The 22,609-nt window shown below is 39.0% G+C and overlaps 1 protein-coding gene across 1 annotated transcript in view; it reads right to left on the reverse strand.

Annotated features, from left to right (window-relative positions):
- Positions 1 to 3,837: 3,837 nt before the first annotated feature.
- LOC128374925 (brain-enriched guanylate kinase-associated protein) overlaps positions 3,838 to 22,609 on the reverse strand; it is a 39,952-nt gene continuing 21,180 nt past the window's right edge. Inside the window, exons 4-7 of the mRNA XM_053335145.1 lie at positions 22,254 to 22,320; positions 10,623 to 10,730; positions 8,333 to 8,416; positions 3,838 to 5,382 (exon numbers count right to left, since the gene is read on the reverse strand). Of these exons, the coding sequence (XP_053191120.1) occupies positions 3,838 to 5,382; positions 8,333 to 8,416; positions 10,623 to 10,730; positions 22,254 to 22,320 (1,804 nt within the window). The remainder of the gene's footprint in view (positions 5,383 to 8,332; positions 8,417 to 10,622; positions 10,731 to 22,253; positions 22,321 to 22,609) is intronic.

The following is a 22,609-nucleotide window of genomic DNA, read 5'->3' on the forward strand; positions in this document are numbered from 1 at the left end:
TGGTAATTTTTTGCTCCGAATTATCGAGATACTTCGAAAAAAAGCAATAACAGCCAACCTGCAAGTGACTCCCATCTACGGTGACTCCTGCTCCACACATATGCCCACTTTCTGAGCTTTTTGGTGGGACTTTGTCTTTTGACCAATAGCCTATATGCAATTAGAGAGAGAAAAGGCAAAGAGGGACAAAGATATATAATAATAGCAATACCATCTATATGACTTAAAGACAGGACAATCTCCCAGACAGTCTAAAACTTGATTAAACTAAATAAGCAGGTCATGTTTGCTTCCATTACATCGAGCTCTCAATAAAGAGTGAATGTGTCCAATGTTATGAATGCCCTCTAAACTCAGAAAAAACTTTGCCAGAAAAACAGAAAAGAAAGAAATTACTCAGAAAATCAGAAAAAAAAATTCCCCTGAAAAGCCAAGCACAAAAATAAATTACACTGGAAAACAGGAAAAAAATTACTCAGAAAAACAGAAATAATACCTCGAAAAACAGACCAAAAAATAAATTACTCAGAAAAAACTGATTTTCTTCTTTTTTTTTATTCGAGTGAATGCAATACGCTTCCGTAGTTTTGTGTTGTTTAGCTGGCTAGAAAGTCAGGTACAGAAGATCATTACTATCAAAAAAATGAGAGAGGATGTATAAAAAAGGATAAAGGAAAAACTTGAGACTAGCAACAGCAGAAATCAAAGGTAAACTTTTCAGGAAAGACCTCTTAGAAGATGGCCTTCTTTGACAGGGCTGTTTAAGCGCATGAGGTAGAAAGTCCATGGGAAGATACTAATGAGAACTCCCACACAGACGTAAATAAATATGCTATTTTAGGATAAATCATCTCCCAAAGATTTAAAAGCCCATGAAATCACAAAATCCAATAGAAACTTCATTAAGAGTAACAGAAAAAGTTGGGAAATGGCAAAAAAAAAAATCCTAACAAACAGAAAATGAAAATAGTCCGAAAATGTATGCTAGCCAAGTAGTCGCAAAACTTCCAAGTTATCCAACGCTCCCTCGCTAATGCTAACTTTTGCAACAAGGATGTGGAGATGGACTTTGGCTCAAAGAAATACTCATGGAAACTTCAGTAGGATTTCAAAGAAAGTCCCAAGAAATGAAGGATGAGATAAATAAATAATCAAGCCACAGGGAGTCTTTGACAAAGCCAAAAACGCATAGAGCCTAAAATCAGTCAAGGAAGTGGTGATGGTATTTTAAAAACTCCGGTCCCAGATGTAATTGCAAAAATGCACCAGAACAATAAATCTACACAAAATAACATCAGTACTTCTCGCTGAGAACAGGACATTTTTAGGTCCTAGAAATAAAATATGTAAAATAATATCCCTGGAAGTCTGTGATGTATTTCCCAACACCCATCTTTATTAAGTAAATAAACATACAGCAAAAATATATAACCATGCATCAGACAGACAAACATGTTAACATTTAGACAGTTGGCCTGTTGTTCCTGGAACAGCGCTGGAGGTAGGACAGGACAGAACTGCTTCAGCCTCATCATTCGGGGGTCAAAACATTCCATAAATATAATATCAACTGAAAGTGAATAAAAATAGTTTAATGACAGTAATGTTCGTTGCATCTATATCACTTAACTTTTTTTTATACATTATATCTTCAAAAAAAACCTATATAATTTCAAACCCCTTGTATAGTGGTTTTTAATCAGACCTTTTCTACTCTTTAGATTCCATACCAAATAAGCATATGATTGGAGACTTATCACAGCTGGTGTGGTGCAGTTTCACCTTAATTAACATGACATGGTTATAAAGAGGAAGAAAGGCAGTTTTAAAGTCTTTAAAACAGCCTTAAGCCAGTTCCCAGATCTGCAGGAATGGGAGAGGTAGAAGCATGACCTTCCAAAAAAAAAAAAAATCTATCCATGACTACTCGAGGTCAAAGCAGAGTTCCCTTTATTTAGCTTATCCCTGTCACCTCTCCTCTCTGATCTATAGAGCTAGAAATAGACATTTCTGTCTTGCTAAAGGCTGCACAAAAGTAGGATCATTTTAACTTTGACAACCTCACTGCAGGGTTCAACCCCAGTGAGTTTGTTTTATATCAAGTGGGGTTGGATTTTGCTTGTTTGATTCACCAACAGGTATTTATGTCTTTGCCGTTTTCTATGTGCTTATATATACACAGAAAAAAAACCCTAATTTAGCATGCTGGTTTAAAAACATACTGACTTTACATTTTTGTCTTTAATTAATTTTGCTATCTTTTTAGTAAACTTTTAGCAGGTAGATTGCCTGGTGAGTTTTCCAATATATTTTTACTAAAAGAATACTAGAAGAGGCGTCACTCATTTTTGATTTGTAATAGGTGTGGTACTTTTGTCAACAGTTTGTTTTAGGGTTAAAATGTGGTTTGTGGGCGCCTGGGTAGCCTAATATTTAGGATGCCCACCACATTACTGCAACATTCAACTAGGGACCTTTGTACATGTCATACCCTGTCTCCACATGTTTCTTATCTTTCTTAACTGGCAAATAAAGAAAAAAAGAAAGAATTTTGGCCGGTAGTTATACTCTGTGTGCTGGTTTTCTAGACATAGATTAAGCCTCTCAGCGAAAATATCCACTGAAAACTTTCCCCATTCTACTACAAGAATAGACTTAACCCTTCTCCAAAAAAACCCAGGCCTGTGTGTTATATCAAATAAGAAAAACACACAGTAACAGTAGTGTTTATGTAGACTAACAACACAGCAGATATACAGTATGTACAAAGTTGTTAGATGCTGTAAAGGAGACCATTCTGTCCACTGAACAGAATTAAGGCAATTTCACAAGTCCTGGTATGAGGGTGACTACTGCGCAGTACAGCCTCAGATTTAATGATCTCATTTTGATACAAAAATATTATATATTATTTATAATTCAAGCTCGGTAATCTTGCAGCTCATATCTGAATCCTCACGGTATTATTATATATTATTTGTGTTTAATTTAAACATTTCAAGACTGAAGCCTATCATTTTACAAAGCATTACATCTGGCACAGTAAATATATTTTAGGCTATTTTTGATACGATTATTCCAATAAAACTATGAAGGGGTTTTTAAGTTTCTAATTAACAATGGTGAAAACCTTCTATGAATATTACATGGAATTTAAATAAATACTTTTTTTTTAAGTATCTGTTATGCAGCCAATTTGGAAATTTTAATAAAACATCCCTCTTAGTAACTGGTGCTTCCAGATAATGTCCCTATGAGAAACAAATTAGCTTGAAATGTATTTTCCATCTGATTTATATGTATTATACAGCAAGTATTTTATTTAGGAGAAAATAGAGAATACATAAATCTATTTTTAACTGCTTGCAGTCATCAGGGTCCACAATCCATAATGGATAACCTTCCCTCTCCCAAACATGAGTAATTAAGTCATCCCATTATACAGGCTTTAGCCCCTTATCTATACTGTATATATTAGAACAGGAATGAATGGTCTTTTGCTGGTTTTACTAACAGTACTTAACACCGAAGACAGCACAGTATATTCATGGTCTGTGTTGCTTGGTTTCATCCCAGTGGCTCTAATTATCATCATTATCATTAAAATGAAAACATACTGAATAGCTGGTCTTGGGTAGCTACACCGTATAATGACATACAATAGAAAAAAGACTGCATGAAACGTGCCTTGGCTAAGATACATAAAACAACAACATCTTAATACCCTTATCACACCAAGTATGTGTTTGCTGCAGGGAACGTTTGAGACATACAGTACAGTACAGTAAGTTAGGAATCATCATCGTCATGCATAAATGAAAAGCTCTTTTTCTCTGCTCAGTTCAGCAGTGTACCGTATAGTTGTGCCTTGGTCAAACTGTCCTTCCTCGTCAGCCCTGTGCTGCCAAATTTTTGGTATCTTGGAGAGGTCTTCTTTGGGAGTGCGGGGCCAACACTGAGAGCAGAGCTAGAACTCGGGCGAGGCCGCACACTCGGCCTGGGGCTGGGATAGTGCTGGAGACTTGAGGCTTCTAGGGAGCTTTGGTGTAAGGACTCAGCCGAGCTGTCTGCACTCAGATTCACATAGTCCTTCTTGGCACTACTCGCCACTGTCGGTCCCCCACTGCTCTCTTTCTCCTTAGAGCTCCCTGAGAGGAACAGACTGCAGTCAGAGTCCTGACTGTCTTCCTTGGCTCTGTACAGCACAGAGGTTTTCTCCTGCTTGCGATGCTCCACTGGAGGATGTTTGGGACTGCAGCTAGGCGAAGGGGGACCCACAGCGAAACACTGGTCCAGCACCTGGCTGTGGAAGACGTCATCTCCTTCTTGGAAGCTGCTGTAGAGAGACCCCTTAACCTTACCAGAGGGGCCCATGGCAAAATGGCGCTCCGAGAAACTGTACGGAGAGACCCGCCCTGTGATGTTACGATAAGATGAGAATGTGTTCATGTCTTCCACGCTGAGCTGTTTCCAGCGGCTGTTCAAGTCGTCCTCAATGACCTGGATGTCACTTCTGCTGTCCAGAGCTCTGCCACGTGCCTGGCCTAAAACGGTTGTGGACCCCATGCTGTGAGAGGATGCCAAGCGGGGGGTACTGGAGTGGTATGGCTCACTGAAGCATGAAGCCGTCCTTGTGTACGCTGGTGAGGTGCCCTTCTGCGGACTCCTGGGCATCACCATGTGCTGGATGCTATGGGACTTGGGGAAGCTTGGGCTGTCTTTATCATAAGAGGACATGCTTTTGCGCTCATACTCCCCACTGCCACCATCTTGCCAGTTCATATAGAGACCTTGGTGGGAAGAAGATAAGGTGCTGCTGGTAGTGGGCCCACACCCACCACTAATTCCACCCTTTTCATCCGATGCAAGGCTGAAGCTAGAGTAAGAACTAGAGGCTGGGAGGCTGCCAGTGCCAAAGTCATCGTGGTGCTGGAAGGAGGATGGGGGCTCATGGTGGGAGAAACTTCCAGAGTGGTAGGCCACCTCATCTGGGTTGCTGTCAGTGGAGTTCTGGGCGTGGAACTGAAGCAGCCCGGTGCCATGGAGGTCGATGCTCTGTCTGCGCTCTGTGTCTTGCCAGCGTTCGGGGCAATAGAGGGCCGTGTCACTGCAATATAAGTCAGAGGTCTTGTATGCGATGCGGCGGTGCAGGTGATCAGTGCTTCCTGTTCCTGTTAGAAAGTCTCCATCCTGCGGCAGCGGGCTGGGCGAGCGTGTCACAGGGCAACTGCTTCCTGGTTCAGGCTTTTCCAAGACCTTGGCAATTACGGATGTGGGCACTGCGTCAGGGTAGTTGGAGTGACAAATGCCCATGGTGGCTCCACTACCCCGATTATGTTTCTCCATGTGGGAACTGATGCGTTCCTGGAAATCCTGTGGCAGCTGGCACACAGAGAAACAAAAGAAAGCTTGATTAAGATCAGAAATTAAAACAAAAATCTAAACAGATGTTTATTGTCAGAGCTGCTGTTTTTCAGATTAAGCTAGATAAGAACTCAACAGTCTTTTGTAAATTATTTCTAAAACCAACTTAATCTTTGTTTTTTATGTCTGCACTAGACGTATTTTTAGTGCTGTTCCTTTTAGGACTTTAATCTATATTCCAGGTTTAGAAAATAATGAATTCTCACAAAGCACACACTGTCCACACCAGTTCATGTATCTCAGGAGAACTGCACCACTTGGCCTCTCTGATGAACTTGTCAGAAAAATGCTGAAATACAACATTGATTTATGTATTCATTTATTTGTATGTTTTGTTCCCAATACAGTCACATGTTCCTTTTACCACAAATATTTCTGTTGTGTATCTACAATTTGTCAATATGTAAAGATGAGCAAACATACAGTAGATTCATTAATAATAATAATGATTCATTATATTGCTCACATATATTTTACTTGTATTTCTGAGACGTAACATTTACAAACATTTACAGTCCTGCTCTACCGTTTGTTTGTCAGTCTCTGTCTTTTCCTCTCTGGCCATCTCTCTCACTCATGTAGACAGACACATAATCTGTTTGATTGGCTCATGTTTGAGAAAACTGCTACAGTCAATTACAGACTGGTTCTTTATGCCTATTAAAGCTGGTCAGGGTCAGTAGGAACCGTTCCTGCCACACTGAGCTCTCTCTCTCATTCTCTACTTCTTTATCCTTTCATCTTTCTCCTCTTGCTCCACTGCCTTCTCAACCAAAAAGCCCTCATTCCCTCTCTCGCTGTCTTTTTCTCTGTGTCTCTTTCTTCTGTCTACCATCAAACACATATCAGTTCCACAGGGAACGGCTTAGATTCAAATTAAACCAGTGCTCCGGGTCTCCAGCTGGGAATAGAAAAAAAGATAAAATACTGACTTGGCTTTGTTAAGAAATAGAAGCTCGCCTCGGCATAAAATAACCTGCATCTTTTAAGTCGAGGCTATTTTTAGCAGCCACTGCCTGTCCCTGAGGGAATAGAGATGGAAAGTAGGTGAGGCTGTGGGGGGAACACAAGATAATATACAGTGTGTGCTCCAAGTAAGCTAGCTCAGCATTAGCTGCTATCTGAGGCACATCTTAATTAACAGCGACACAGTTCTGTAGTTTTAATCCACATGACAGCATACAAATCGACAGGTCTTGTTCCATTTACTGAAAGAAGTGGTTTAATAGCTTATGATGGTACTGATACTCGCTTTTTTAGCCCTTCTAGCAATTCTCTGCCCCTTTTTGTAAGTTATTAGTTTCAAATATTTGCCAATAATTAAACTCAACATTTAGAAGAGCTTTTCACTTCTTTTCACATTTTCTAATTTTTTTTAGATTTAAAGTGATACTATTTAACTTTTGAAAGAAGAAAAAACATTCTTCCTCTTACAAACTAATAATAGCAACTTAAGATGGATATTGTTGTGTAATAATAATCACTGAGTCAGTGTACTGACTTCATGACTATTTGCTGTGTTTTTAGCATTTATTGTCATCCCACAATTATCATTTGTGGCCACAGTGGCTGCTGTTTAGCAAAAGTTACACTTTAAGCTGGTTTGGTTTACCTCTATTCCTTAGCCTCATTTCCATTGCTGTTTCTGCAATGTATTTTTTGTATTTTTCTGAATCAGTTGTCATCTCAGGGTTTCATTCATTAATTATGTCCGGCCAGGATCCAGATGGCACTTGAGACAGCAGACCTTCATCAGTTTGACTGAGGAGGCTACCCAGTCTCCCATTAAAATGTGTAATAGTTAAATTGGTTCACAGCACAAAACATTAGTTAGTTTCACAATAATGGCCCTAAAATTGAGATGCCTTTTTTTTTGGTCTATAAATTCTGAATTTCAAATAATCTCTGCAGCACCCTAAAAACACTCTAATGGCTCTACACTATGAGATGCCTATGTTTCTGTTTGGTCTTTTCTTTTCAATGGTATGTGTCCATTTCATGTGACTGTCTGCAAAAACAAAAAGCTTCTATTTGCAAAAACAAACAAAATGGCTGACATTCCTTTTTTCCTCCATGGAAAATGTAATATTTTAAGATAGTTTCAGCATTAACAAATACATTTTGCACTGTAGAGGGACATAGCTATTGCATATTTCTATGTGAGACTGGGTTGGAAGAGGCCATGAGCACTATGACTCTGTCTAATTATGAAAACCACTCACCAAAGCTTCTAATGGGACACAACAGCAGAAACCTCTCTTCATTACTGGAATAATATATGGATATTTTTCCACCACATTAGCAAACTAATTATAAACAGCACAAGTTCAGTGATGAATACGAGGGAGCTTTAGCCCTGAAGCTCAGTAACACTCATGCATTGAGAAGTTTTATATTATTTTATTTTTCCCAAGTGTTTATATTCCCCAAAGTAAGGTAACATACAGGCACTAGTATCTACATTTAGCCCTGGATCTTCCTTAATTATTTAATTATTTTTTCTGGCCTTAAAAAAGTCTTTATATAGGCAGATCAAGTCTAAGCACACTAGAAACATATGCATACTAGTTTGTGAAATACTTGCCATGAAAAATCTTTGTTTTTAATTGTAGACTGTAAACTCTTCTTATATTGATAATATCCCCAAATTCAAAGAGAAAATACAGATATGACCTGAGTGTCATTAATGATAGCTACAATGCTGATCAAGTGGCTTAATTTTCATCTAATTTCAGCTAATATGGAGAAAGTAAAACACTAATAATGTAAACTTACAGTATTTTAAATAATGTAAAATATTTGCAATTAGAGTATTTTCCACTTCAATTGATTCAAAATCCAAACTCAGCAACATTTTTTGTCGCAGCACTCGTTGATGCAGCTGTAGCAGCACTGCTGGGGAGCTCACCTCAGACATCTTATGTGCTCTGTAGTGAGACTTGGAGCACTGCAGCAGCTGGGCTGCCAGGTTGCAGTCTTTCCTGTACAGGTCCTGAAAAAGGCAGAAAGATTATCCATCACTACATTCATGCTTTGAAATCTTGTTCATTTTGGCAGCCTGATGTTTCCTGCAAGCCTCCGCTCCCTCCTCCCCTCCCTCTGGGAAAAATCTGTAATTGTAAATCTGTAATTTACAACCTTATTTTGTGGTTTGTTATTACGGAGGACTTGGGTGGAAATTCTGTGGAACAATAGCAATAATATGTCAATTTACTATTTATGAGGTATTTATCAATTAATTATTGCTCATTGGGACACAAAACAAGAAGACTGGCATTATTATGATAACCATTCTTTAATTATGAGAAATTAAATTAATATACTGTTATGTACATTATAGAAATGATAATAAATAGTAAAGTCTGCTGGAAAAATTGGGATAAGAAGCCTACTGGATAGCATAATCCATTGATTTAGTGTCCCATCAAAAGGAAAGGAACAAATTCATCAATTAAGGCGGGTAGAGTTTAATTAGTATTTCACCTGGGCTATGTTTTTTCAGTCTGTTGACATCAGGGGTTTGTGGGATCTTAATAACTCCACTGAACTATTTCATTGGTAATTTATCTTCTATCTGACGGGTACAGTTTTACTATTAGAGTTGACTGAAACAGTATGGTTACTTATCTGCACCTTCCAGCCAAGGAAGCCCGTGCAGCCTTATTTATCTCTTTCTCTGTGCTTTCTTTCTACAATGGATTGTTTTTAGATTTTTACTTAATTACAGACCAGAGTGAAGGAGGTCTACTGGTGCAGTAGATGTTCAGTTTTGTTGTTTTCTGTTTGTCTGTGCATGCATGTGTTTGTGTTGGCAGTAAGCTGGTTTTCACTTTCTGTCGTTTCTTCTCTCCCCCTCTGTGAAATCCGTCCACTTATAAAGGTCAGTTGTTGCTGCTCTCTAGCCTCCCTTTGCCTCTGTAACACCACAGCCCTGACAATGCTACCCATGACATCAAAGCTTTTTCTATGACAGTTCCAACCCCCCCACTACCATCAGTTAACAGTGACTTCTTCTTGAAACGCTTGATTTCTTTTCATTTCGTCGCCAGGGCACATTCAGAGCTCCCTGTAGTTTTTGTGGATGGTTCAAAAAGATCTCTGAGACCTTGGTGATGTCTTACTTAACATGAGTTGGGCAGTGTGTTTCTCTGAGGAATGTCAGCCCGCAGCTTTGTGATTCCAGCTGGTGGCGGACCAGCATTTGTGAGGTCTCACGTTGAGGTCACATCATGCTGTATATATTTCAAATGAGGGCAAAATCTCAAGGGATGCAATATGGCATCCCTGTCTCACCTCTGAATGTGTGAATAGATGTAATACATTTTATTCAATAGCATATATGTGTTTTTCCTGTCACATCTAAAAGCATATTTTCTATCTCAAATTTTTAAGCAGTAAAGTCAAAGCTTGCTCTCTTGTGGCAATGTCCGCCTTGCTGCTGGCTCTGATGGGACAAATTCTCTTCCCTCTCAAAATGGACCTTGACTCCGATCAGCCTGGCCTGATCTGGAGGGATTGTCAAAATACTCTATAGCTCAAGAATGCTAAAAATGACCATCGACCAGAGAGAAAAAATCTAACCTGACCTGGAGCTCCCAGTAGATATACCAGTAAGATCACTTCAAAGAAAGAGAGGCACCAAATTGTCACATGCCCCTGAGCTCAGATCCATGCAGCCTCAGCTCAAACTTCTGGCTGCCCTGAGGTGGCCCATTGATTTCACTATCACTATAAAACACCCAGTGGCTTAGAGTTAATTCCCCTATCTGTTGTGGTTCCTTGAAGCACAAATATCCCGGATGTTGCAGAGATACAGTAGATGTGAGACTTTTAGCAAGGGTGGCTTCGTAGAGGAGGATGCTAAAGTGACAGGAGAAAATGTTTCCATAAATAACATGCAGCTTTTTTTTGTCGTTTCAGTCTCCTACAGTAAGTCAGCTATTGTATCTGTGCTAACAAGGTTGGTTTACTGACCAGGCAAAGAAGGAAACTGCCTCAGGGCCCCAGATCTCTGTGGCTCTGAATGCCCAAGGCTACTCTTTAATTTGTGGGTCTGCAGGCAAAAAATTATTTGAGTATGTCCTTTAGTCACCAAAAATGTTGAATGTGTTACAGTAATCTTGCTGTTGGTATATGCACAGCGCTAACAGGGATGTCAGTGGGAGCTCATAGTGCAGGATGTGGCCCCAATTACTTACATTGTCCTCTCTGAGTTTATTGATGGTGATCTTCGCCTCCATCAGGTGGTTGTTGAGGACAATGATCTCCCGGCTGAGGGCTCTCTTTTCCTCTTCATGGTGCTGGGACTGCAGTGCAGGAGAAAGAATCGACAAGGGAGCCATAGTAGAGGTAGATGGAGTAGATAATAAGAAAAAAGGGCAGGAAGTATGGGGTGAGAGGGAAGAGTTGAGATAAAAAAGAGAGAGATGGGTGAGCAAGTGTTGGAGAAGCAACAGAGGAAAAATAAGATGATAGAAGGGTTAAGAGGAAGAGAGCTGTAAGTCACTATCAGTCTGAAAAGCCTGTGCCAGCAGAGAGGTCTTAATTAAAAGAAGATTACACTTGCCAGACCTCATATCATATCAATTACTCTGGGACAAAGAAAAAGAAAAATAGATGAGGACAGAAAGAGAAAAATAAAGAGGGAGAGAGAGAGAGAGAGAGAGAGAGAGAGAGAGAGAGAGAGAAAGACAAATGAAACTCTGGTTCCATTTTCAGTGATTACTGTTAAAGAAATGCAAAATGACTGCTGAAGTGACAGTGACACTATAGGCTCCACTGACAGCAGAGCTTAATGCTGGTGATGGTGCCGCTGGTTGAATGGTGACTCTGTCTGCCCTTTTATCTTGACAGCAATTTTCCAGATTGTCCTGCAATTTGGCACGGCAGTCATGGCGCCCCAAGGATGTTTCCTAATGATTTGACTTGATCCTGGCCAAAACACGAAACATCAAAATCTAACCATGCGTATAGGAGTGTAACTTTCAGAGCATATTCTTGCTCCCTAGTACAGCAGTAGAGAACCCCTCCCAATTTAGACAGATAATGAGTTTCACTACGGTGGGCTTGTGCTCTCAGATGGAAGAGGACAACCACAACCTGCAAGGAGAGATCACTTGACCAACATAGATAGCTGAGCTAGCACTTCTGCTTGCAAGCTGTTTACTACTGACTGAAACACTATGAGAGCTGATACACTGTGTCACGTTAAGTCTTGAGGTTGTTGATGAGTTGTAATTATCATTGCAGCCTCTAGGGGCCAGTAAGGGGTCTTGCATTTTCATTTTCTCATTCTCACTCTCTGTCACACACAAACAAACAAACACGCACACACTGGTAATTGTGAAACCTGCCACACAGCACCGGCTGACAAATGATGCCGCTCTGGGTACTTGCTCGGCCTCTTCTAATCTCTCAATTGTGGTGATTGTTTTGAAATACAGGGGTGCAGAGCCAATCTAATAGGTGGCAATTAATGTCAGTTTAAGCAATAGGCCAGCATTGATATTCAAATCCAATCCTGTTAGGGTCTCATTAATCAGCTGTCAAGCCATGTAGCTCCCTCGCACTCTTTCTCCAGCTCATTACTCTGGATTTCTATTTGTATTTTTTAGACGCTGTGCAGATGACCACATAGAGCATTTTAAACCTCAAATCCATTATTGCTCCGGGTTGTGTCCGTGACTTTCTAAGCTGTTGATATGTGTGTAATGTATAATTGCTGTTTTTATTCTTAAAGTATAGCTCCCGGGGTGATATAAGTTATTAAAAACCTTTAAAACACGTGCACCGCTGTCTTAGATGAATGGTGGAAAATAAAACCACTCAAGGAAAAAGAAAACTATTCTTATATTAGGGTAATGTATGTCATCATGACAACAGTATGGATCACTATTTTAAGAAGCAGTCACATAGGAACCCACAGAAATGCTATTGGTTAGTTTAAAGCAAATTTCAGCATTTGCCCATGCATTCTCTGCCTTTGATGTAACAGGTCTTACATATATAATAGTAACATACAGTGGTGGATAACAACCACTCCATTAAAAGTAAAACTAAACTAAATATCTTACATAAACTGATTTTTTTGGTCATTTGGGGACAACACAACTAGCTCCAAACAGTGACTAGTTAGCACTGTATAAAGCTGTTATAAATTAGCCATTTGCAAAACATTTCCTATTTCAGTTGTGTTTCTGTCCAATATTCACACCCATAACTCTTTTTTAGTCTCCACTAACTCCAGAAAGAAACATCCAGTTCTTTAGCTGCAGCTACTTCACTATGTTCACCAGGCCGCTGCTAACTTTGTCTCTGTGCCATTTAGTCCTGGACACGTTGCGTACATTTGGTTTATCAGAGCGTTCTCACTGCAAACAGCAGCCTGTTGTGTCTGAGAACAACACTGATGGAAATGGTGACAGTGAATTAAAAGAGGAAAAAGTTGCGGCCCATAAGGCAAAAACAATAGGTTGGTAGAACTGAGGGGAACTGAGGTACAGTCATTCTGAATGGTATTACTCACTTGAGTGACATTTTTGACATTACACAGTAATTTGAGCGATATTGAATATAATAAACATTTTTAATATTAGTAATAAGCACAATACTGCCCATTTCAACAGGTTTAACTCTAATTCTAATTCTTCTTTCTGCTAAAATCTCTCTTGTGATAAATATGTTTCAAACAAGGAGTGATGTTTGGTGTACTGCCAACTAGAATGACCTTGTGTGTGGCAAAAAACTAATGAAAACTTTTGTACAGTTGAAAAAATAATGTGACACTCATTAAAAGTGTCACAATATTCAATTTTTTCTCACTTTAGCTGCAAATTTCTTGATCTTCTTACATAGTGATGCACCAGTTGGACATGAGAAAGGCAAAATTAGAGGGAAAATTGCAAATAGTCTACCTTAATAGGCTTGGTATGATGAACATGATCTTGTACTGTATTTTGGAGAAAGGGAGGGAGCGTGATTTTAATTACAGTGTTATGGCCAGTGGAGGCTGTGCACACTGGTTTTTGCTATCTCCTTCAGTCGCACTGTGTTGGATACACAAGCTGTCACTAAGATGTTCTTATCAGTTGGTGGTATACATATAAAGAGAGCAGCATCAAGGAAAATTAATATGCAAATTATATCTTAAGGAGCTTGACCCAGCAGAGGAGGCGGGATATTGTCTCTTACTAAATGGTTACTAAGAAACTTGCTCTCTGCTCGTTTTTCAACTGACAACTGATGTATGCAAGTTTCTTCAAAGCAAAAAGGTAACCATGTGAACACATATTAAAGTCTGCTAAGAAAGGACCTCTCCTCTATTATGCAGGTAGGGATATAATGAGAAAAAAACCTTGTAGAGCTTGTTTCAATTATTGATCAGGAGAATTTGTTGAATTGAGAGCACAGTGTCAGTGTATTTCAAGACACACCAATTTGTTTCCCATATTCTGCCTCTTCACTGGACAACAAATGAAGCCTAAATCTCATGAGACACAATTACTGAAGACTGCGGTTCACTGAGGAAAGCAGAAAACTACATTCCAGTTACAACAAATTAGATTTTCTAACCTCATTAAAGAGGATTTTCAAATCAAGACAGCAAAGATAAGCACTATTCTGCACAAAGCACATTTTAAACCTGTTTTCAGAAAGTAGGAAAGTTTCTAAAAATCGACATAGGAGACAAGAGAGATTCTCTGGAAGACTCAAAGTGATTACTCTCCTGATCAACTCTTTGTGTGAAACCAATATTCACAGCTGCACTGAGCCTCAGTTTGTACCTCGTGTGTGAGATACAGCTTCATTTTCTAACACAGTAAGTTTTCGATTGATTGTTCTACAGTACCTTTCAGGCACCTATTTGATTCAGTTCATGCCATGAATATAAACTGGAAGAGATTGACCCTCGTCTGATATAGCTAATCCATTACATTCAACATTTACTTCAGTTAATGAAGTTATTTATTTCAAGTAAAAGTTTTCTTTGATGATGCACTTATACCTCGCAAAAGTCAAAAAGCATCACATTCTCAAGCTATGTGGTAGTGTCTATTTTCAGGCACAAATTAAATCTCAAAGACTCAAAATAAACTCAACATAAACTGCAGTTCACATGTTCATGGTCATGAAGGAAAATGTCAACAGTGTGGTTCATTTATATGTATATAATGCATTTTGGCACAGAGGAGTAAGCCACTGTATGTCAGGCTTTGAAATCTACAAGCAATACCTGTTAATAGGATCAATTCATTGTTGGTTTGGGCTTTTCCTGGGAGTTGTTGACAAAAAGAGTATATACATGTATCACCAGATTGTGCTTGACATCTCTCAATTTTCATTAAAATAGTTTAATGTGGCGGAGCCTTAAACACATAACTGTATCTGTTCACAACAAATACAACAAATAACTAGCTAACATAAAGTGTATTAAGATTAATGAAATCACCACAGATGGTTTTCATGACCAATATATCAAATATAATGCAAGAATCCAATCTTAAATGCAGGGTAAAGTATGCCATTTGTCACTAACTGAATCTTTACATCAATTTTTTACAAACATTTTTTTGCCCCACTTCACTGCCCAGGCTGCTTTTCTGCTCCACAAGCAAAGTATCAGGAGTAAATAATTATGTGCATTGCATCGCCATGATGACGCTGCTCTGTCATGTGTAATTTGAATTCTTCATTTAAGTGTTATAAAAAATGCATGTAGTGTTAATAGCACTAATTGTTGTATTGCATACCAGCGTCACATATGTCCCACATTGACCAGGCTGTTATTCATCAACACCTCTCACACATGTAAACACAGACAAGGAAGCTATTATTTGCTATTTGGCCATTCTTTTGGGAATATAACATCAAAAACAACAAAAGATGCTCCCAGCAGCAGCTTTCTGTGACTACTTTGTTTCCCAACCACACTGAAGCAAACCTTTTTATTACATGAAACTTTCATATTGCATATTGAATTATTTTCTATTCTGCCTGCGGCACCATCATATGTTTAGTTTTTAAATGGTAAAATGACATTAGTAAATAGATATCAGCTGCACTAACAATTACTGCTGATATTGCCATGCATGATCAACTATGCAGCTAAAATGATCCTGACACAACTCATATTGATCATCTTAATGTTTGTTTGTTTTTTACAGGGGCTTGGCCAAGAAAGAACTGATCAGAGGCTCCAGAGATTAGACTGAGCCTCTGTGCTTCATAAATAATTCTGATTGATTCTGACAGGCAATAGATTAATAGATCTGTATACCAAGAACAAAGGAATACCACTTGGTTGATACTGCAACTAGGAGTCATTTTTCATCATTGATTACTCTATTGATTAAACCGTCAATTGAGCAATTACTCATTTAGACCGTAAATATAAAAAATAATGACAGAATGCCCATAATATGGTATTCAAGGTCCAGAGCGATGTCTTAGAATTGCATTTTTCCCCCTTGACCAGCTAATCAAATAAGCAGACCTCAATTTACAATAAAATTGAAATCCTTTCACTGGATAAGTAGCCAACTTTCCAGTTTACACCTCAGATTTAAGATTCAACACTCAGTGCAGGGCAAAGGGGAGACTGAGAGAGTTTCTGTTGGATGAAGCAAAGAGAATTTATATAAAGGTAAATCAGAGGCTGTGGATGTCCGACAGAGCAAGAGACCACGCATCAACATATGGGGTGGTATGTGAATATCTTTCATTGCTTCTTAGTGTTCTGTTTCCAGCTTTAAAGCAGGAAGATCTCCAAAAGGACCCTAAATGTTTAATGCCATCTTTCAATTTCTGAGTTGACATAACACTGGACCATTTTTCATGAATGTTTACAAGTGATTCACAGCACGGCAGTGCTTAGTGGCAACACTTTCTGATGAAGTGGACATTATTCTTATTAGCAGGGCAGTGAATGTGTAAGACTTTGATTTCCTGCCAGTTCCAGGGCAGTAGTTGGTTAGCTGACCCTGCCAGAGACTGTGAATATTGAGATAAACAATTATTTTCAGCACCATAGACAGCTCCTTTATATCTTCTTGTACTGTATATAAATAGGTCCTGCAATATAGACTCTTGTAATATTAATATGCATGTATTTTGTATTTCTAGTTAAAATTATGACTAGTTAATTACAGTGTACATTGCATCTTTAAAGTCTGTAATTTATGTTTGGGCACCACAGACAAAAATCTTACCTGACTAACAATTATATGCAAAATATTTCTTTTCTGCTTGCATCAGCACTTTCTTAGGGGGGGCTGAAAGATGAATTTGAACTCTAACTACACAGTTTCACAGGCACCAAGCCATAACTAGCCTGCACTGGTAGATGAAGTTTGTCTGTTTATCTAACTGCATATCAAAATGTACTGTAGACACTAATCCTCTCGATCCCATGTTGAGTACAACTATTCGAGTGTCATCACATCCAGTGTGTGTCAATTCTTCCAGGTGTTGATCTCTTATGTTGCTCTTTGTAAAATAGTTTCATTGTTTGCTGCTTTTCGGTTGACCTTGCCAGTTCAGGCCTCTCAGAACTTTTAATTACATGTCTGATTTGATTGGAGCTGCCTTTATCAGAGCCTGCCTGCCCAGGCTGTCTTCTACAAAGGAACATATTCCCCCCTTGAAATGCCATTGCATGACATGACATCAAAAGAAATGGCAATCCCAATGAGGCCTGCCTAAAAAAAAAACAACAAAAAACCCCATACTGTCTCTTGCCATGAAGACCGATTTGCTACACTGAGACTCTTTGCTCGACAGACAATCCGTTTGAAAAGCCAACAGTTTTCAAAATCATTTTCACATGACTAGAATACATTGAAGTCTGTGTACTGTATGGGCCTGTGTGAGAGGAGAGATCCATGATGGGAAGACATTTTGGACTCTTCATGTATTCATGGCATGACAAAGCAAGAAGTATTACAATGGAACATCACAAATAAAAGGCTGCAAATCCTGTGAGACAGCTGCTGTTGTAAATGACTGTCCCTTAAACGTACTGTATTTCACATGTGGGTTGATTTATTACAATTTTCACACCTCACTGGTTCACCACCATGCACACAGGTCACATGAAAATCAATCCAGCATCCATTATCTAGCACAAATCAAAACATAACTATTCATGTTACTTATTTTAAAGGGTAATTTCATCCAAATTGCAGAAACATTTTCTTGCTTACCTCTAATTTATATCTGCCTTTGAGATTTTATATTATCCCATTGCCTCCCTGCATAGCTTTAGAGGTGAGCAAGACTGAAGTAACTCTATATCAAGTTATTTTGGCAATTTGACAAACCATTACCACTAATGTACAGTGTCAACTACTCCTATGTAATTGTTGCCCTGCTTTGTGGAGGGTCCTGAGACAAAATATACTATGAACAAAAAGTCTTTAGGGTGAAAAAATGATGCAGATGACAATCATGTGATATGATCAAAAGCTCCAGAACAGGTGCTAACAGGACATTGAGGTGAAACGACTTCGTCAACAACCTTTTAACACGTGTACCTTTTTTTAATTTGAGTGGACAGGCAAGTGAAATACACCATGAGTATCAGCTGACTACAAAAAGGCCTTTTTAGCTCCATTGTGGGTCAATATTCATACAACTGGCTGCTGGTTCACTAATAATTTCAGTCTTCTTCCATTAGCGTGTGCTGGGTAGACTATCCCCATGGGTCAAACTTCTGATGAGATTACGATCTCATTTTATCAGGATACTGTAAGTCATAAGGCTGGACCACACTGTTGTGCAGGCTCATCTCGTGCACTGATTCTGCCCAATAAGTTCTAAAGCAGAGGCTGTGAGGGGTAAAACGCTCAGGGAACCTCTCAACCTGATGTGATTGGACAGCTGTTGCTGAGGTGACCAGAACAGCAGTTAGCTATAATAGTTTTCGAACAAGGTTAAATGGCAGGTAAGACCAATTACTTTAGACATTGATTGCACTCCCTGTCTTTGATCATGTAATTGTTTTGAGAGAGATGAGAGTGGTTCTGCTGCTAAACAGGTGTGTTCAAATCAATAATAGTAGATTTCTCATTTCTTAGACAAAAGACGGAGTGAGAGAAAGAGCAGACATAGAACATGTCAGCATCACACTTAAAACATGCAAGTGTACAACCACAGTTTAACGTTATATCATATATTATGATCACTGTATTTAACAATCTGAAGCTTGTGTGTTTAGCGATTTTTTATCTCTCTGCCTGTCAGCTTTAAACTCCAGTCTGGCACTTTTCCAGTTGTACTCTCTTTCAACTGAGGCCAAGGCCTCTCAGCGTGGCTCCAAACACTTGATGCATTCATTGATTTATATATGAGAAAGTGGATACCGATTAAATTACATCACATCCATTAGCCAGACACTTTTGTCTAGAACTACTTTCAATAAGATTTGGGATGTGATTGCAAACATGCTTACGTAATACATAGTTGCCAAGTGGGCAATTATGTTGAGTGTTTATTCTTGTACATACTCTGTTAGGTGACTGGCAGTTGAAGCACTCCTAAGGTTTGCATGGCAACAAAGTATCACACCACTGGTCCACTAGAGCAGTGGTTCTCAAACTGGGGTCCAGGAGGACCCCTGACTGGGGATTTCCACCAGGTCCGTCAGCGGCGCGGAACGGCTGCGCCACGGTTTAGCTCCGTCCTCTGCTCGGTGTCAACTCACACCAGGAGCGTTACAGCAGCGGAGCTCTGGGAGAGAAATTTGCCTTTTAAAATGAAGTTGCACTGTTAATACAGCAAATACGGCAGCCCAATCAAATCCGAACGAGTGTCTTTAGTCTACCGTAATTACTGTAGTAGCAGCACAATTAAATGGCCTGATTTTGTTAACTTGCTCAAATCTGGTTGATTTGGTCATTTTCTTATATTTTTGTGCTTATCTCATGTGTCAGTAGCTACGTAGCTAGATGGTCTTTATCTGTCTGTTTTATTCATGTTTGTTGCTGAAATACGATCAGTAGGCTGTATGGGTTGTTTTATTTTGAAAGACAGAAGTTTTATTATACCGATTCTGTGTCTGACTTCCTGTCTGGTGCGATCTGCTCTGTTGAGCTTGTCGCGAGTTAGAAACAGCTCCGTCAAAAATAGAAATGCTGCGGATTGATAGCGCTGCTGAGACGCTGCTGAGACACTCCCGGTGGAAACACTCTCATTGGTTATAGTGGCACCTATCAGCTCCGGTAACCGCGGCGCAGCTATAACGCGCCGCTGACGGACCGGTGGAAATTGGGCATGGCCACAGTTGGGTAGGTTCCAAGGGGTCCCCAGCAAAAAGGGCAATCATTTATTTTCTCGAGAATTCCATCCATAAGTAACACAACAACAAAATGTGTGACTATTGGTCATGGGTTTCATACAATCTCTGTAAAAAGATATCTATAAACTAAAATCTTATCAGATGGGGGACTGTGGGACAAAGTTGGTAAATGGTCTAATTTATGTCAGTTTAGGGGTCCTCAACATGAAAAAGTTTGAGAGGACACTGTGTCATCATATTTTGCCTCAACCAGATATGAAAAGTACATACATGCATGAAGGTACAATACCAATAGGGGCTGTACAGCTTTATGTTGTGACAACTCTGTGGTTAAGGTCTGGTTAGGGTTAGGCACAAAAAACGCTTGATTAGAGTTAGGGAAAGATGATTTGGGTTAAAATGATCACTTGGAATGTGGTAAGGGTAAAAGTTACTACTTCCATAAAGTTACGCAACGTTTGTCGTCACAGTGGTGTGAATCTTCACTGCCCTAACGATTTGAATCAATTCGATTCTACTATGCATCTTGATGCATCTCAACATATCACTTCCTGATTTTTCTATATTACTGCATGGCTCACTTTTCACTATTGTTACAAGAAGTCAGATAAATATGAATTCCCTTTTTTATTTAAAAGTACTTTCTGAATGTCAACATTCAACATAGATGTTAAACATAAATGTCTTCACATTAAAATAAGTAAATAGTACCTATAGACCTGGTAGGGTTGGATCTCACCTGTCTGAGAGTAACAAACTGATGGCGGAGTGTGGTGTTGTTTGTTATCATGTCTCCAGCAGTGGAGAGCAGCCTCTCTGCTGTACTGTTAGCTCCAGGACAGACATCACTGTCCAACACGCTGAACAGCTGCAGGGTTGTTGAGGTATGACAGACTGAGTTATTTTCTTCACCTCAGAGTTTACGTTGTTTCAGGCTGCAGTATGTGTTGGTCAGCTACTCTCGTTAGCTGCGCCTCTCCGCTAACGTTAGCTGAGTGACCACGTTTGAATTTCATGTAGCCTACATGTTAGACGCAATAAACACTACGTTTATATCTTCAACGACAGTTCCATACAGAATAACTCTTTTCATTGCAACGCCATAACATAATACACTGTGCACGCGTTCATGCTTGCCCAGAGTCAAAGGGTAAACACAAAGAGGGAAAATACAAGCTCACCTGATAATACTGTACAATTGGGAGTTTAAATCTGTCCATTTTCAGATTCTGGTTCAGTTCTGAATGAATTCAGCAATTATGGTGTAGTGTTTTGTTCCCAATTACAACAATTCTGTAATGCTACAGCTCTGATTTTCACCTCTCTATACATATAGTCATTCACCCCAAACAAACTAAAAACACCAATCCTCAGTGACAATGTTTTAATAATTAAAAATACACTTCTTAGTGTAGAGGAGATTAAACAGTTGCTGTCAAGACAACAACTTTTTCTTTGTTCAACAAGTGGAAAAAGTAGATAATAGTTTCATACAAAAGCCAAGTGATGGTTTCCTAGTAACTACAGGACTTCATATTCTTGAATAAATGGCTCCAGGTTGAGCTTCAAGTCATAAGCTATTTAGCTCTCTCTGTGTGTGTACGCGCACAAGTAGGCTATGCAATTGAGTTCACAAATCCCTGCCACATTCATACATCTTTTATGAGAGTCTTAGCGAGAACTCTGCGGTTCCCACAGATGCCATTAGGATTCTGCAGTCCTTGTTAATATCAATAAAAACAACCTCAGTGGTCAGGAAATGAAAGCTGAGAGAGAGAGGCAGAAAATGTAGTCGCACAGTGGTGATGCCTGTATGAGCTTTAAAGGTTGGAGAAGCTAGAAGGATGCCCACATAAATCTGTAGTCACATCCTTTGCCTATATAAAACTAGAAATACCAGGAAAAGAAAAACACTCACTTATCAGAAAGTACACTGTACACTGCACTGTACAGAAAGTGTCACAAGTAAAAGGACTCAATATGAAGAATTATAAGATGCATTATAATTATTGATGCATTAATATATAAGCAGCATTTTAATAGTGTAGCTGGTAGAAGTGGCAATAATTTTAACTGCTTTGTTGTATGTTGTTGGATATTTGAATCCTTGACAATGCATTATATATATGTATGTGTGTGTATAAAATAGAAAATATTACTTGAGTAATATTACTTGTTGATAAAGTAAAGTGTGACTACCTCAAAATTGTACAGTACTTATAGTAAATATACTGTTATTTCCCAACATCGCTTCTACTGTATGAGTACATCGCTACTAAGAAGTATACTTAAAGGACTTACAGCATATTTACAGCTGCCTACATTTACTTCACATTTTAATCTAATGCTATTCTATGCATGACAGATAAATAGATAAAAAAGAATGAATGAGAGAAAAGAGTTTCTTTTGAAGGTGAAACAAGCTTAATTAAACACCAGTTTATCCCTTTAACACATAAACATGTTGAACATGTTTGAATGATGTGATAATTTCAATGGTTAAAACAGCAAAAACACTGCAGCATGACTCTCTTACCGTCCTGTGCATCTTGTCCTCCAAATCCTGGTTGATCCTCTGAAGAGCTGCATAGCTACTCTGGATCCTGAGGGAACAGAGACAATTGTGTGCCGTTAAAATGAAAATCACGACATATGACACGACTAAAGAGTGCTTTACTGTTCATAAACCTAAATGAACGGCAGTAAGCTCCCCATAAATTCAGACGGAGAATGAAATAAATTATACTATCAGGGCCCTGACGGAGGCTCTCAGAGGGGATTTGCAGGATATTTTAAGTACTAACTCCAATTTGAAGATCACTCAGGATATAAATCTGCTGAGCTAAAACACTGTAAAAAGGTTTGATGATATGTTTAAGTGCTGAAGCAGGA

Source organism: Scomber japonicus, chromosome 16 (genome assembly GCF_027409825.1).
Source record: "Scomber japonicus isolate fScoJap1 chromosome 16, fScoJap1.pri, whole genome shotgun sequence".
Classification (NCBI taxonomy): Eukaryota; Metazoa; Chordata; class Actinopteri; order Scombriformes; family Scombridae; genus Scomber; species Scomber japonicus.